The 17,585-nt window shown below is 50.0% G+C and overlaps 1 protein-coding gene across 4 annotated transcripts in view; it reads right to left on the bottom strand.

Annotated features, from left to right (window-relative positions):
* The window catches only part of MYH11 (myosin heavy chain 11), a 123,723-nt gene that overhangs the window by 92,860 nt on the left and 13,278 nt on the right, over positions 1–17,585 (bottom strand). For all 4 annotated transcript variants that reach the window (XM_058711063.1, XM_058711064.1, XM_058711061.1 and 1 more), the window contains exons 2-3: positions 13,476–13,837; positions 3,964–4,120 (exon numbers count right to left, since the gene is read on the bottom strand). In XM_058711063.1, coding sequence (XP_058567046.1) covers positions 3,964–4,120; positions 13,476–13,820 — 502 coding nt within the window. In that variant the 5' untranslated portion in view covers positions 13,821–13,837. The remainder of the gene's footprint in view (positions 1–3,963; positions 4,121–13,475; positions 13,838–17,585) is intronic.

The raw sequence follows: 17,585 nt of genomic DNA, 5'->3' as shown, positions 1-17,585 counted from the left end.
CAGGAAAGATCCAGGAATAGTCTGAACCAATTATGAAGGTCCCGGTCCTGTTTGCCAACCCTGGGTTTAGAGGTCGGCATGTGACCAAGTTTTAATTAATGAGACGTAAGGGGATGCCTGCTGAGGAATTCCTGGAAAAGATTTTTCTCCCGGGTAAAAAAAAGAGACATGGAAAAAAGAACCTAGCCTTCCACTTCCTTCATGCATTCCGCTATCATCACATGAAGACATGATATCTGGAGCTATGACTGCCATCTTGTAACCATGAGGGAGAATCCGAGAAAATCCCAGAGAGGTCTGTTTTTGAGCTGCTGGATTAACTAACCCTGAAATCGTCCACCTGTTCTCTTCTTGTTACGTGAGATAATAAACTCCTATTGTTTAAGCCGCTTTAATTGGTTGCTACGTGGGGTTTTTTTGCAACCCAAAGCACCCCCAAATGCCATGAATGCTGCAACTTTGTGATGTTCAACTTCCTTAAAAAGGTATGTGAATCATCACTGTTAACGTTTCCATCAAGGGAGACCACAAAGAAATGTTTTTGTTTGTTTGTTTTTCTAAACAAGGACACGTATCTAACTCCAGGAACCATCGCGTCACAACCCGAGATTACATGTCCATGTGTCCATCTTTGCAAGGCTCCCTCTGCTGGTTGTTGAAGGTAATGGCAGCCCCAGGTCTGCAGTGGTCCAGCTTGGGTCATACTTGTAGGGTTTGACCTGCTCTGTCAGTAACTTGGGGGCACTTCTACCTGAGACCCTCTAGCTTGAGGGGTGTCTCCAAGGCACACCTGGATCCCTGCCCTCAGGAACTTCCAGAACGGAGTTCTCCATTCCTGACTCACAACACTCTTGGAGGTAGCTATCCCAGAGGTTGACAAGTCAGACCCAAGGGCCGGGCAGTGAACACAAATGAGTGCCCCCAGTCCTGGGAAACTCATGCCCTCTCTAAACGGATGGTTGACATGTGGGAACACAGGCCCAGTGTTGGCAGATGTTCCGATATTTTCACAAGAACCTAAGTCGGTTGTGTCTGAATTCAGCTCAGGTCACGATCTCACGGTTCATGAGTTCGAGCCTTGCGTCGGGCTCTGTGCTGACAGCTCAGAGCCTGCAGCCTGTATCCAGTTCTGTGTGTGTCTCTCTCTCTGCCCCTTCCCTGCTTGTAACTCTCTCTCTCTCAAAAAACATAAAATAAATAAAATAAACATTTAAAAAAAAGTTGACAACTACTTCAAGTATCCTGAAAACTCTGTGTGGACCAAACCAAAGTTATCTGAAGGCTGGATACAGCCCATTAGCTGCTGATTCACAACCTCAGGACTATTTGCACCTCATAGTCATGTAGCAATTATATACAGCTTTAGGACTGGCAAAGCCCTTTTCTGCTGCCCTCTCCCAAGCGTAAGGAGACAGGAGAACTCCTGTATCTCAAGACCAGATCCATTTATAAGATGAAAAATCCTCTCACCCCTCCCCAAAGATCAACGGCACTGGGATGGGTGCTGTTCTTTTTACGATGCCCCCAAAACACCCGAGGAGGAAAGCAAGGGCTCGACCCTGCTGAGGCAAAGGGATTTGTTGAAAGAAGACCAAGGTTGTCCAACAGGTAAAGCTCACAACTTGGAGATGCCCCAGTTTCATTTTCTTGCCTTATTACACTGGCTAGGACCTCTAGTACATATGATGTTGAACAAGGGTGGTAAGAGGAGACACCCTTACCTTGTTACTCGTCTTAGGGGGCAAGGATTCAACCTGTCACTATCACTATCAAATCTGATGTTATAGATTTTTTGGACATTCCTTATACCAGGTTGATGAAAGTCCCTCCTTTTCCTAGTTTGCTGAGATACTTTCTCGTGAACAGATACTAAGTTTTGTCAAATGCTTTTTTCTGCACCTCTGGATTGGTGGTGTGGTTTTTCTTCTTTAGACTGTCATATTGACTGATTTTTGAAGAGTGAACGAGCCTTGCATTCCTGGAGTAAGCCCTCCTGGGTCATGGCCTGGGTTCCCAAGCACTTTGAGAAACTCGTTTGCCTCTGTTGGAAAGTGTAGGTAGTAACACCGACCCTATCCCATAGATGGTGAAGATTTAAAAAAAAAGAGAATGTGTGTGTTCATGTTAAAGGAGGTCTGTGCCTTGACCCAAAGTGCTATTCAAATAGAGGCTAAGAAGAGGCCCCACAATTGCAAATGTCTGTTTTCCAAGCTTCTGGCATACCCAGCCCTGCATGAAGCACAGTAGATGCAGTCCATGACCCATGAAGCACAACAAAGTGATTTTAGATGCCACTCAGATTATGATTTTAATTTTAATAGTCACAGGGGCGCCTGGGTGGCTCGGTCGGTTAAAAGTCTGACTGTTGATTTCAGCTCAGGTCGTGGGATTTCATCCCAGGGTCGTGGGATTGAGCCCCACATCGGGCTCCGTGCTGAGCACGGAGACTGCTTACGATTCTTTCTTTTTCCCTCTGCCCCTCTCCCCCACTCATGCTCTCTCACTCTAAAATTTAAAATACTACTACTAATAATTTTAATAGTTATATATTCTTTTCCATGTGCGTGCAAAAAAAATGTATATAGTTGCAAGGTCTAACATCCGGTTTTATGCACGATGATGAGAATAGTTTATGCTTAGTTATTGAGTTATATATTTACTTACTTATTTAGTTTTAATTTATTTAGAGAGCACAAGCAGGCGAGGGGCATAGAGAGAGGGAGAGAGGGAGAATCCCGAGAAGGCTCCCCACTGGCAGTGTGGAACCCGACTTGGGCTCAAACTCATAAACTGTGAACTCATGACCTGGGCTGAAATCAAGAGTCAGGCGCTTAACCATCTGAGCCACCCAGGCGCTCCTTCACTTAGTGAGCTTTGGCTAAGTACCAGGCTCTGTTCTAAGCCCTGCATGATCAATAGTTCACTTAATCTTCACATCAGCCTATGAGATAGGTCACAGTTACTGTCATTGGCTTTTGCAGATGAGGAACCAGAGGCACAGAGAGGTTAAGTAGCTTGCTCAAGGTCACACAGCTAGTGAGTGGCAGAGCCGGAATTTAAACACAGGCGCCCCTATTCTAGAATCTATGCTCTTAACTAAATCTTGTTCAGTCGGAACTAGATTGTGAGAAAGGGAGCTTATGAGAAAAATATGAATATAAGGACATAATTTTTATGAAGTCTAACAAGAGCCAAAACTGAAGGTGACAGAAGTCACAGTAACAGTTACCTTGGGGAGGGGGGGGTTATAAAGGAGGTAGTGACTAGGTCGAGGCATGAGAGAACTTTCTGGAAATCTTTCACATCTTGGTCTGAGTGGTGGTTATAGGACCGCAGACCTATGCAAAAATCAATTTTAGGCTGGACACGACATCTGGCCACCCCCTGCTGTCTGTGTATTTCACCTCAGTTAAAAGTTAAAAATAGTAATAATAATGAGGCATCAACATGGAGGTAATAAGCAACGGCCTTCAGACTGGAAACGCCTGCATTAAAATCTCCACCAGCTGCGAGACGGACCCTATCACTCCCTTTTTACAGATGGAGAAACTGAGGCTGGAGAGGCGAAGACCTCTCACACCACCCCCCGGGACTCCAGCCTCAGCTGGCTCCAAGTGCAGGGCAGGCTGGCTCAGCCCCAGGGCTGGCAGTCACCCCCTTCCTTCGGAGGTGAGGGCACCACGCGGTCCGCACCCTGACGGCCCCGCAGGGCCGGGGGGCAGCAGAGGGGCCGGGTGCCCCGGCGGCCCATGCCCGTATTTGCCCGAGCTGCCTGCTCTCTCTCGCCCTCCCAGCCGAGCGCCCAGATGCTCAGCTGCCTTCTTTCCCTTTTTCAGTCACAAGGCTCCCGGGGCCCAGCGCCCGCCCGCCAAGCTCCGCATTCTTGGCAAGGATGCAGGCGGGCGGGCCCGGAGGGGAGGAGCTCCGTCCCCGTTCCCGTCCCGGTCCCCGTCCCCCGCTCACCTTGCAGCATGCTCCGGTAGGCCGTGTCGGCGATGGCGTAGATGTGGGGTGGCATCTCGTGTCTCTTCTTGCCCTTGTACATGTCCACGATCTTCTCCGAGTAGATGGGCAGCTGCTTGTAGGGGTTGACCACCACGCAGAAGAGGCCGGAGTACGTCTGCGGACAGAGAACCCGAGTTGACTTCCAGAACACGGCCGCCCAGACCGCAGGTCCGGGAGCAGCGACAGCCGTCACCGCCTGCGTTCGAACACTTACCGAGCGCTCTGTGTGCATTTTCTCCCCGCATCCTCACAGCAAAACTGTTGGATGCGTTCGTCTTGCCGTTTTAGAGATGGGGAAACTGAGGCTTAGAGTCCTCACGGGAACCCCTTGACATCCCTGTTAAGGACAGGGATGGGGGGAGAGGACCAAGGGGCAAGACTGGCTTTCTGGACCACCCGCGTTGTGTTTTATAGCTGCGTGCTTTCCAATCGTCCAGGTTCAGACCTCCCAGAGACTCACAGGCTCAGACCACAGCCACCAACTGTTGGGCACCTACTGTATACTGTATACACTGAGCTCTAAGCCCTTCACAGGCATCTCTCTATTTAGCCTCCCATCTACCCTGTGACAGTCACATGGTGATTTCCCTGCCGCCCATATGGCAGATGAAGAAACAGGATTGGGGAGGTTGTCACACACACACAGCCGGCCAGAAATTTGCACCTAGAGACCATGACGCCTCCTCCCCAGATCTCACGCTCTGCACGGTAAACAAGGTACTCCCTCATTTGTAGAAAAAAAAAAAAAAAAAAAAAAACAGGGACAAACACAGCTGTCCTTAAAAAGCATTGGTACTGGGGCACCTGGGTGGCTCAGTGGGTCAAGCATCTGACTCTTGGTTTCAGGTCAGGTCATGATCTCACAGGTTTGTGGGTTCGAGACCCATGGCAGATTCCGCACTGCCCCCCCCCCCGCCTCTGCCTCTCTCTCTCTTCCCCCACCCCTCAAAATAAATAAACTTAAAAAAATTTTCTATATATATAAAGATTGGTACTGACACAAGGTACGGCATGGGCGGACCCTGAAAATGGTATGCTCACTATGAAAGACACAAAGGTCACATAGCGTATGATTCCATTTATATGAAATGGCCAGGACAGGCAAATCCATAGAGACAGAAACAGAAACCTGGTTTCCAAGGACTGGGAAGGGCGGGGGGCAGGCCGGGGGGTGGGGGGGGGAGAGCGGTGACTGCTCATGGGTGTGGGGTTATAAAAACGTTCCGAAACGAGACAGGGGTGATAACTGTACAACACAGCGAATGTGCTGAAGGCCACTGAATTGTACCCTTGAAACTGGATCCGGTGGTGAATTGTATGTTACATGGGTTTTACCACAATTAAAACAAAATCGTCGTCCTGCCCTACCAAGGGCACAGGAGCATCTGGAAATAATCAGAACAGGGAAAGGGGGTGGAGGCACCCCACAAGCCCCACCACGCACGCACACGGGAGGCACCATCATCGCTATGGCTGTTCTTTACCGGACATCAGATTGCCCCCTGGGCTGAGGTCACAGCTCGGGGCACAGGTTCCGACCTGCCCCCCAGGAACTGCCTTTCCCGAAAGATACCATCAGGGCCGCCCGGGGCTCCAACACCCCCCAAGCACATCCTCCCTCCAATTCCCCCTAGAAGGGACTCAAGGAAGAGCCAATGGTCCACCTCTGGGCGACCCTCAGGGCAAAGCCAACACCAGAGAGGTTAAGCAACTTGGCCAAAGTCACAAAGTGAGACCCTGACAGCACTAAGCCCACCTTGGCCAACTCCCAGGCCTGAGAGCCGCCCGTGAGGCTACCCGACCCCTGCCCATCCTATAGAAAGAGAAACAACACATCGTTTGTTCATTCACTTGCTTGTTCATTCAGTGTGCGCGTCCTAGACACCGTGCAAGGCTCTGGGGTTAAAGAAGGCAAAGAACACAAGGTCCTGCCCTCAAAGAGACTTCAGCCCTGGCTACAGCTGATCGGAGGAGGGTCTCTCCAGCGCTCAGTCTGCTAAGGGACAATGGTGTGCAATGGTCCCACGTAGAGAGGTGGACAGTGTTCTTCAAAAGGTACAGGACGGGTGGGGGAAGGAGGGAATAATCTCTCAGGTTCTCACCATTCCCCTAAAAAGGCAGGCATGAGGTCGCACAGGCCTGTCGAAACATCCATCAGCCATTTATTGAGCACCTACTATGTACAGGTCTGTACTAGACAGGTCTCCACCATGCTGGAGAGTAATAAATCAGAAGAACCCACAGATCAGAGCAGGGACAAGGACATTGAACAATAACATCCAAAGAACCAGGATGGAGCCCAGGGGATTAGGGAAGCAAGGAAGTCAGGGCCCTAACCCACCCTGGGGGCGGTCAGAGAAACCTCCAGTGAGGAGGTCTCAAGAGACAAGAAGGGCTTATCCTGCTCAGGAGGTAGCAAAGGCACAGAAGGCAGCAGGGCGAGTGTGTGCGTGCAGCCTGCAAACAGTGTGGTATTTCTGGAGCATCGAGGAGGGGACAAGCCAGGCTGAGGGGTGAGGCTCCTGCAGAGGAGGGCAGGGGCCAGACCGCACAGAGACGGACGAGTCCACCATCAGCCCGACTCCCCACTCCCCAATCTGATCTTCCAGGCCCCTCCCACCAGACCAAGTGCCCTGAGGGTGGGACCACCCTCTTCCTCTGCTTCAGTTCAGGCCTGGGCCTTGGCATACAGTAGGTGCTCACTAAGTGCTTGCTCAATAAATGACTGAGGGGTAAGCTGATTACAAATCTGCCCTGGAGCAGGGATCCCCCGATGTCTTCATCTCTGTGACCCGGGGCTTTGCACTGGGCCGGGACACAGTAGGTGCTGGGAAGATGTTTGCTGAGCTGGTGGCACAGTTGTTCCAGAACAGGGGCTCTGTGTCCCCCACTCATCTGTGTCCTGGTCCCCAGTCTGAAGCCTCCCATAAACTAAGTGCCCAGTCAACGATCACTTGTTTGAATGAACGTCAGCCAAGTCCTACCTCTCCTTCAGGTCTGAATGCCACCTCCAGATCCTTCTGGGCTGTGCCCAGTGCCAACCACAATGCTCATTTATAGCCCAAACCACACCCTCACCAAGCCCTTGAGCTGGAGGCAGTAAAGGTCAATGGCTAAGGATACAGAATGGAGTACTGAGGACTTGGTTTGAACCCTCATTTTGCTACTTCCTGGCTGTGTGACCCTGGGAAAGTCTCTTAACCTCTCTGAGCCTACTAACCTCAACTACAAGATGACGGTATGTAAGAGATCCTTCAAAGGCTTGCTGTGAGAGTGTGCTCGTGAAGCATTTAACAGAGTGCCTGGTATACAGCAGGTGCTCAGTAAACATTAGTGACCATACCATGCTGCCTTGATTTCATGATGACAAAACCCTTGTCAGTCTGGAAGCTTCACAGGTGCTGCTTCTGTACCTCGAGTATGTTCCCCACCCCCCTCAATCTTCCCAGAGCCATTTCCATCTCCTCTTCCAGGGCTCATCCTAAATGTCACCTTCTGGACCACAAGCTGCACATCACAGTTTCTCCAGCACCCAGCGTAGGGCTGTATACAAGGCAGACCCCAGTCAATAGTTGCTGAAGGCAATGAATAAAAGAAAGAATGTGTGGCTCTCCCAAATCCATCACCAGCTTCTGAAAAACTGTCCCTTTCCCCCTGTTTGCCTGGGACACCTCCTGGTGCTAAGCACCCAGCAAGCACTTAACCAGAGCTTCCAGGCAGATCTGAATCTCTGTTCAGCGCAGCAAATCTTTCCAGGGCACGACGACCCGAGGGGAAGGGCTGAGCAGGCATGCCCCCGGCAGGGTGGTCGGGCTGCAGAATCTGGAGGTTTGATCGACAGTGTTCAACCTCCGTTGCCTTCACCAGACCCGCCCGGCTCACCGGCTGGTGGCGGTGTTTCTGCCTCCTCACTGTCCCCAAGGTCCTCTCCAGCTGGTCAAGTTCAGAGGTTTCAATAGCCCCGCCTCCTGTGTCCCGGCCAGCATTTCAGGGCCCCTTGCCACCAGCAGGTCCCAGCCACAGGCCCAGGGTTTCCCTCTTGTGACCGTATTTGGAAGTGACTCCAGTTTTTCCCTGACACTTTATATGGTCAGCCACAGAGCTCTGAGCAGGAGTCTGCTCCCAGAGCCTGCGGCAGAAACAAGCACCAACGGAGAAAAGTGGAAAGAACACAGGCTTTGAGCCGCACAGGCCAGGGGAGAAGCTCAGCTCTGCCCTCATTCATCACCTGTGTGACTCATGGGAGTGGCCGAACCCCTGAGTCTCTTCTTCCCCATCTTCTTCCCTGTCTATAAAAAGATGGAGACCCGTACCTTCTTTGCCAGACAGAAGATCAGACAGACACGGTCCACCAGGAATGCAATTTCCTGCAGCCTTGATTTGAATGGGAAGAGAGACTAAAAACAACCTAAATATCCATCATCAGGGGGCTAGCTTCATAACTATGGCATGCTGCCATTAAAAAGAGTATATTTAGGGGCACCTGGACGGCTCAGTTGGTTAAGCGTCTGACTCTTGATCTCGGCTCAGGTCGTGATCTTAGGGTTCGTGGGATCGAGCCCCGCTCTGAGTGCAGAGCCTGCTTGGGGTTCTCTCCCTTTCTCTCTCTCCCTTTCCCCCACTCACGCTCTCTCTCTCTCTAAATAAATGAGTAAACATTAAAAAAGAGTGTGTTTGTACATATACATGAATGTACACCAAAACAAATATACATGCATCTGCCTGTATATGTATAAAGTATTTCTGGAAGCCTATGAAAGAAACACCAGAGCAGTTCCTCTACAGAAGGGAATCAGAAGGAATGGGGGTGAAAGGCAAAATTCCCGATACGCTGATATACTATTTCCTATCTGTATGTGTTACCTATTCAAACCAATGTTTTAAATTCAACTAGATAGTTACAAACAAACACAAGAAAAAGCCACAAGACGTCATGTATGCTTCTTATTTTTAAATATTCTCTTGAGGTCTTTGCATGGATAGCCTCACGTTACTAGAAAGGTTTGAGGCCATGTCAATTCGAAAGATGTGAATAGTGAGTTCACAGGGCTCAGCAGAGGGTAGGCTCCAGCTGTGTTTTCTTTCTACCTTCTAAGACTCGGTGCAGTCATGTATCTTTGTCCCACCCTCCAGGACTCTCTGGCACTCAAGAGGCCGCAGCTCATCATCTGCTCCCAGCATCCCTGGGTGGGTACTCCTTCAGGTCACTGAGCCAAGTGTCCAAAAAGAAAACATCATCCCCTGCTTGACTTTGGAAGGAAGGCCTTTCCTTACCCCCTGGTCTTCCTCGAACAGTGACGTAAGAACGAGGAAAATATCCTTTGGGGTTCACAAGATGGGAATTTGGGCTTGGAAACCCAATCAATCGGAGAGGCCATCCACCTTCGCTCTGGATCAGGTTCCTAACCCCAGGGGCTTGAAACAGGGGTGGAAAGTCCTAGTGTTTACAGGGACCAAGCATGTCAGACAGGACTAAAGTAAGCCAGGTAGGAGGAGAACAATAGGTAGGTGATTAACGACCAACAATTCTCAGCCTCAGGGTCTGGGAGACAACAGGGAGCAGTGAGGCCTATGCAAAAACAAGGCCCACAGCCCACCTAACAGGATGGCCCAGGGGCTGCTTTTTAAAGCAATGCCAGCAACTGAGATTTTCTTTTTCTTTTTTTTTTTTGGGGGGGGGGGGAGGTGGAGAGGAAGGGGGAGAGATATATCAAATTAACTCCTCCATTTTTAAAAAAATTACTCACTCTGGGCCAAAGGCTTACAACCTAGTAGATGCTCAAGAAATCCTAAGTGAAAAGTTAGACTTCTTCCTTCTGTGCACGTAAAGCTTGTCGAGCTCAAAGTTAATGGTGCCCATGGCATCATCCCCACATGCCCCAGCCCACAGCCATCACCTCCTGCTCAAGCTTCCAGATATCCTACAGCCCCTTACCATCCAGGGGTCATCACTCTGGCCCTGGAGGCAGCCAGACCTTGCCTGAGTCCCAGCAACAGGACCAAGCCCGCCTGAGCCTCAGTATCTTGGTCTCTGGAATGCGGTAAGAGCCTCTGTCTCCCAGGATCATTGGAAGGAATAAATGAGTAGCATTGAGAAGCACTGCTCCCAGGACCAGCCTTCCCGGCTTCAAGACCCAGCTGTTTCGTATGAAGTTATTTAACTTTTCTAAAACCCAGTTTCTTTTTTTTTTTTTTTAAATGCATTCATTTATTTTTAGAGAGAGGGAGAGAGAGTGGGTGAAGGGCAGACATAGAATAAGAGAGAGAATCCCAAGCAGGCTCTACGCTGTCAGGGCAGAGCCCAATGTGGGGGTCGATCCCAGGACCCTGGGATCATGACCCAAACTAAGATCAAGACACTTAACCGACTGAGACACCCAGGCCCCCACCCCCACCGGTTTCTTTAGCCGCACCCCCCAACACACCCCACCTCTGACTACCCCCCTTCCGCAGTGATTCTGAGCATGACTATCTTCGATGCCTCAGGTAAGTGACATCCTGATTGTTCGTCCTTCTGTGACTGGCTTAGTTCACTCAGTATAATGTCCCCTAGGTTCGTCCCTGTTGTCACATATGATAGGATTTCCTTAAGGCTGAATCATAGTCTGTTGTACGGATACAGCACATTTTCTTAATCCATCCATCATGTTAGAAACTATCTCCTGCATCTTCCTCGAGCTCAAGTGTGTCTAATCTTCCTCCTCTTAATTACCAAGCGGCTCGGGGCACGGGCTGAGCCGTGTAACCCCCGGAAGAGCCCACACATCCCCCAGCTGGGCAGGCCAGCCGAGTGTGACACAGGTCCCTCCCTTCCCAGGCAAGTCAGGTCAGGTCTCTGCCTCGGACAGGTCATGCGCAGAGTGGGAGGTGACCTATGCTGTCACCAGTGGGGTCAAGGACACAACATGCTGGGAAGGACTTGGGATGGGACCCAGGACAGGCAAAGCCCACACTTTACTGATCTTCCTGTGCCTGAAACCCTGGTCTCATCCTCCATATACTAAAAATAGAGCCAACTGCTGAGTGGTCGCGCTAAGCTCCGGGCAGAGGGAACCCAGCACCCAGAAGGGCAGGTGAGGGTGGGCGAGGACTCGGAATCACCCCCCACCCCGCCCTGCAGTGTGCCAGGATCAGAACCTGCACAAAGATGGCAAGAACCTGCATCAAAAGACTCATGAAATAGGACCCAGTGGCTTCTATGGACTCTTCCAGAACCAAGAGGACAGCAGTCTTGATTTGAGGTGTACTTTGCAGAACGGAGGGGAAAGTTCTCTTCATTACCAAGGGCAAAGATGGATAGACGGATGGACGGGGACACACACACACACACACACACCGGATGCTCCAGCATCACCTGCCAACACCCATCTGCTCTCAAGGGCTGTACCTCCTGCTGTCAGGTGCTTGGAGACTAACTGGCTGTGCCTCCCCTCCCCTGCTTCCTTCTTGATCTCCTCCATCACGGACAACTGGTTCAATTTAAGTGATTAAATTGAGCAGAAAGGAAGGAGACAGGAGTAGGCACGTGGTCACAAGGCCGGGAGGCCTTGCGTCTAATCTGTGCAGGGAAGCATAGCAGCAATTTAAAAAAAAATGAATCAAAGCTTCCATCTGTTTGTCAGATTAGATATTCTGGGTCTTGGGACCTTCAGGAGGCCTTCATTTCTTCCTGGTTTCTATTTTGGGCTCAAACGCTGGGTCAGAGGACAGGAGGGGAGATTTACACACAGGCCTGTCCTTGACCTCCCCCCGGGAGAGAACACATCTTCGGTGGGAGACCTGGGAGAACTCCCACTTTACCCCAGCTCCCTGCAGGCTGGCCTCCTTAGAAACGTCCGTCCTGTGCTGACAGCTCCAGGTTGATGGTATGCCATACAAGGAACAGCTTGGCCTAAAGATACTTTCCCTGTTCAGGGCAGTTAAGGACAGGCTTTAGCTCTCTGAGCCTCAGCTTGCTCATCTGTAAAATGGGACAAGCATACTTTTCAGCGGATGGTCTGCTGGTTAAATGAGGTAAGACATGTCAAGTTACACAACATGGGTTACCCTAGAGATTACATAGCCCCTAAGAGGGTATCTTGGGGGGTTATAATGGAAATGTGGGAATGCTCGGTCTTGACTCATGCAGAAGAGTGAGCCACTAACCTATGTGCACAGGCTTGTAAATAGGTAAACATGTACCATAGTCACAGAGAAAGACCGAGAACAAGGCAACATCTTATCAGTTTGTGATCTCTGGGCGAGGACTGGTTTCTGTGTCGGCTGTGCTTTTCAGAACTTTCTGAATCTCCTGCGATGAACGTGACTTAATTTCCTAATTAGGAAAAAAAGTCTGCAGAGCATTTTTATAGATGACAAGGGGTTTTTTTTTTTGGTTTGCTTTGCTTTGGTAATTTTCACGCGGCAACATGTAAGGGACGGGGTCGGAGGGCACAATGATGAAGACACTGTCTTTGCCAATTTGCAAATGATCCAAGAAACAAGACCCTAACAACGGCATAACCAGCAGTAACACCGAGCGTTGTGAGCGCTGACAATGTGCCCAGAGGCATGACAAGTGCTTTCTTTTCAGCGTAACCCACTCCGCGAGGACGGTAGTCTTGTTGCGTTCATTTCATAGAGAAGGCAACGAAATGCCAGAGAAATGAGTTAACTCACCCAAGGGATCGGCATGCCCTTTCCGAGAGGCAGAGAGACCGCGTCTCACCCGGAGGGCCCTCTGCCCAGCAGTTGAACACCAGGGGGCCACCGAGGTCCCTTTTGCTCCGGAGAGTGGGTCCAAACCCACAAGGAACCTGCACACCCCCTGAGTCACGTCGTCCCCCATCATCTATCCCAGACTGCCCCACAGGACTTCCTGCGGGGACAGAAGTGTGCTATGCAATGCAGCAGCCACCAGCCTCAGGTGGCGGTCGAGCACTGGATATTGGCCAGTGCCCCCAAAGAGATGCATTCCGACTTCTAAGGAACTTGCATCTAAATTTAGTTAGCCGCAGGTGGCCGGTGGCTACCACAGTGGACAGGGCAGCTCTGGTCTGCACAGCCGACCCAGAGGAGTCCCGGGTCCAATCTAGGTATTCCCACTTGTGACAGGGAAGGCCTCCGCAGAACCTAGCCAGACGCCCAGGTCGCCCCCCCGCCTGGCTGCCCAGGGGGTCCAGCCTTCCCAAGAGGTTTCGCACACCTCGTCACCTCCAAGATGTCCCTTGGCACGTCGCATGTGGGGTCACGTGCCATCTCTGCACTTCCTTCACATGCGAGGGGCGGTTATTCCCATTTCACCTACAGGTCAACTGAGGCTTTGGTGAGTGGCAGCATTTTCTGGTGTCACCGAACTAAGTGGGGCGGGGCTGAGGTCTGGACCCAAGTCTGAACGATCCCACGTCACCATGGGGCCCCTCTCCAACGAAACTCTCCCCCTCCCAACCCGTAGGCCTGCACGAAGGGACTGGCTGCCCCAAGATACTCACGTAGATGAGCCCGGAGAAGTACCTCTCCCTCAGGTTGTGCAGCACAGAGGCCTCATTGAGGCACGTCAGCTCTGCCATGTCCTCTACCTTGGAGAATTTGGGCGGGTTCATCTTCTGGATGTCATCTTTGCCGACTGTCACCTTCTTGCCATTCTCCACCAGCTCCACGATCACCTCGTCCCCTTTCTCCTCCTTGATGCTGGCTGCCTCGAAGCCCTGCTTCTCCGAAGGGACCCAGACCAGCTTCTTGGCGGCCCAGTCGGCCTGGGCCACTGGGCTGTTGACGAAGTTTTTGTCCACAAAGAGGAACTTCTCATCATCGCTGAGCTGGCCCTTCTGCGCCATGGTGCCTGGTTGGTCCCCTGTGGAATAGAGCGACAGCATCAGTATTGGGCCAGAGCCGAGCCCCAAAGACGGTCGCAGCCCTTGCCTCACATGCCTAGGGAACATTCCGCCAAGTAGGAGGATGTTCCCTGCGGTATGTTTATGTGGCCAAAGAATGGAAACAACTCCAAGTCCCTCATGAGAGGGTCTGCATCATTGCCTATTGTCAGCCATCACGGCACCGGATCCACAAACCACGTTATTTTCATGCGACGAGATACTACTATCCAGGGGTCTCGAAGCAAGAATTAGGTCTACGTGCGTGGACATCCAAAGATGTCCCCGTCTTACTGTTTACTATAAAAATCAAAGAGAGGCGTTCTTCAAATAGTTAAGCCCAGAGATACCATAGGATCCAACAATTCCATTCCCAAGTGTAAACCCAAGAGGAAAGAAGACAGACGTCCACACAAAACCTCGTAGCGAATGTTCACAGAAGCATTCCTCACAATGGCTAACAGAGGGAAGGAACCAAGGTGTCCGTGGACAGATAGAATGGGTAAATAAAATGCAGTCTATCCATGCAGTGGAATATTATTCAGCCTGAAAAAGGACAGAAGTACTGATCCATGCCGCACCACGGAAGAATCTCAAAAAAATTACGCCAAGTCAAACAATCCAGTCGTAAGGTGTCACAGACTGTATGATGCCCTTTATATGAAATGTCCACAACAGGCAGATCCACAGAGATTCAAGTAGATTGGTGGTTGCCAGGGCCTGGGAGAGTGACAGCTAAGGGGTACAGGGCTTCTTTAGGGGTAATGGCAATGTTCTGGAATTTATTGTAGCTGCAGACGTACAGCTTTGTGAATATGCTAAAAGCCATTCAATTGTACCATTTAAGTGAGTGAATTACATGGCACGAGAATTGTATCTCAGTAAAGCTTTTAAAAAAATGAAATAAAGGGGAGAGTGTAAACAGTAGGTATAATACCCCATTTTTATTTTAAAGTATTTAGAATACAAGGCACCTGGGTGGCTCAGTTCGTTAAACGTTCAACTTCAGCTCAGGTCATGATCTTACAGTTCGTGGGTTCAAGTGGCACATTTGGCTCTCTCTCTCTCTCCTGTCAGCACAGAGCCTGCTTCATTCAGATCCTCTGTCTCCCTCTCCCTCTGCCCTTCCCCCTTTCAACTCTCGCTCTCTCGAAATAAACATTTAATAAAGAAAAAAAATAAAATATTTAGAATAATACAGGCAAAAAAAAATGGAGAAATATGCACTTGAGTATAAGTGTGAGGGGCCTTTCACTTTCTTTTTAAAATGTTTATTTTTGAGAGAGAGAGAGAGCGCACAAGTTGGGGAGAGATAGAGAGAGAGGGACAGACCATCTGAAGCGGGCTCTGTGCTGACAGCTGAGAGCCAGATGTGGGACTCAAACTCACAAACCGCGAGATCATGACCTGAGCCGAAGTCGGATGCTCAACCGACTGAGCCACCCAAGCACCCCTGGGATTTTCACTCTCTATCATTTTTTCCCAGTTTTTTTTCCATCGTGGTAAAATATACGTAGCACAAAATTTGCTATCAACCATTTTTAAATTTTTTTTTTTTCAACGTTTATTTATTTTTGGGACAGAGAGAGACAGAGCATGAACGGGGGAGGGACAGAGAGAGAGGGAGACACAGAATCGGAAACAGGCTCCAGGCTCTGAGCCATCAGCCCAGAGCCTGACGCGGGGCTCGAACTCACGGACCGTGAGATCGTGACCTGGCTGAAGCCGGACGCTTAACCGACTGCGCCACCCAGGCGCCCCATGCTATCAACCATTTTTAAGGGTCATTGCAGTTCAGCGGCATGAAGTGCATTCATACTGGGGTGTAACTGTCACCCTCATCCACCTTGAGAACTTTTTACATCGTGCAGAACTGCAACCCTGTCCCCAGGAAACACTAACTCCCCACTCCCCTCCCCTGGCCCCCGGCAACCAGCATTCTACTTCCCATCTCTAGGACTCTGCCTGCCCTAAGTTCCTCGTACAAGTGGTGTTTGTCTTTTGGTGACTGGCCCCAGCATCATGTCCTCAGAGTTCATCTAGGCTGGCAAATGTGTCAGAATTCCCTTCCTCTTCAAGGCGGAATACTATTCCGCAGGATGTATACACCCTATTTGGCTCCTCCATTGGTTTGTTGATAGGCACCTGACTGGCCTCCATGTTTTAGCTATTGTGAATAATGCTACTGTGAACATGGGTATACTTTTAATTACGTATTTTTACTGTCTTTGTAGCTTTTTAATTTTTCAAAGTGTTTACTTTTGAGGGAGAGACAGAGAGTGAGCGGGGGAGGAGGAGAGAGAAAGGGAGACACGGAACCCGAAGCGGGCTCCAGGCTCCTAGCCATCAGCACAGAGCCCGACGCAGGGCTCGAACTCCTGAACCGTAAGATCATGACCTGAGCTGAAGTTGGACGCTCCACCGACTGGGCCACCCAGGCGCCCCTACCGTATTTGGGGTTCCCTAATTTTTTGTTAAACTTATGATCAACAAAAATCGGGTTTGTTTGTTTTTTACAAAAAGCTTCCAATGGCCACTACACATGAGAAAAAGGTGCTCGACCTTGCCAGTAAAGGAAGAATCTGAAAGCAGTGAGATGTTGACTTTCTCCTATCAGCTTGACTGAGATGAAAACTATCAGTAATTCCCGGTGTTGTCAGGCATTGGAGGGGCTGGGCCTCTGCACAGGCCACCCTTATGGATGGAAAAACCTTAACATCTCTGCAAACCCTTTCACGTGCAATTCCATTGCTAGGAGTTCAGCCTAAGGCAATAGACAAGGGCTAAGAGACGCACAAGGATGTGGCTTGCGTTTATGCCAAAATTTCACCCTTTTCTTTTAACCTATTCATCCAAGGGCCACTTCCATGCCATAAAATTCTCTCATTGTAACCGTACAATTCAATGACTTCTAGCAAATTTACAGACTTGTGCATCTATCACTACAACGAAATTTGGAACATTCCCATCACCCCAAAAAAGGCATCCCTTGCGCTGGTCTGCCCACATTCCCCGTTTCCATCCCCAGTCCCTGGCACCCACTCATCTACTCTCTGTCTCTAGGGCTTTGTCTTTCCTACACATTTCCTATCAATGGCATCATACAATAGGTGACCACTGATTGTGCAAAGATATTCATGATGTATGTCCAAGTTAAAATTATGTACAGGGGCACCTGGGTGGCTCAGTTGGTTAAGCGTCCAACTCTTGATTTTGGCTCAGGTCATGATCTCTCGGCTGGGAGAATGAGCCCCACGTCGGGGCTCTGTGCTGAGCACAAAGTGTGGAGCCTACTTGGAATTCTCTCTTTCCTTCTCTCTCTCTCTCTCTCTGCCTCTCACCTCCTCCCACGCTCACGCACACACGCTCTCTCTCAAAATAAACATCAAAAGATGTTTTAACAATTATGTATAAATAGAAAAACAGACAGATCTCAAAAGCATTACGCAGAACCAAAGAAGCCAGACCCAAAAGTCTCAATGACTTCACTGACCTACAAGTCAAGAAACGGCAAAACCACTATGGCAGAAAGCAGATCAGTAGTTAGCTGCCAGCACAGGGAGGGGAATGGGCTGCCAAGAGGCACAAAGGAACTTTCGGAGGAGGGAGGAACATTTTCTATATTCTGATCATGGTGGTGATTACACATCGGTACCTATTTCTCAAAACTCACTGGGCTGTATGTACACTTAAAAGCCAGTGAATTTTTTAAAAAATGGTGAGTTTTAC

The sequence above is a fragment of the Neofelis nebulosa genome, chromosome 18 (assembly GCF_028018385.1).
Source record: "Neofelis nebulosa isolate mNeoNeb1 chromosome 18, mNeoNeb1.pri, whole genome shotgun sequence".
Lineage (NCBI taxonomy): Eukaryota > Metazoa > Chordata > Mammalia > Carnivora > Felidae > Neofelis > Neofelis nebulosa.
This window is presented reverse-complemented; position numbering and strand designations above follow the sequence as displayed.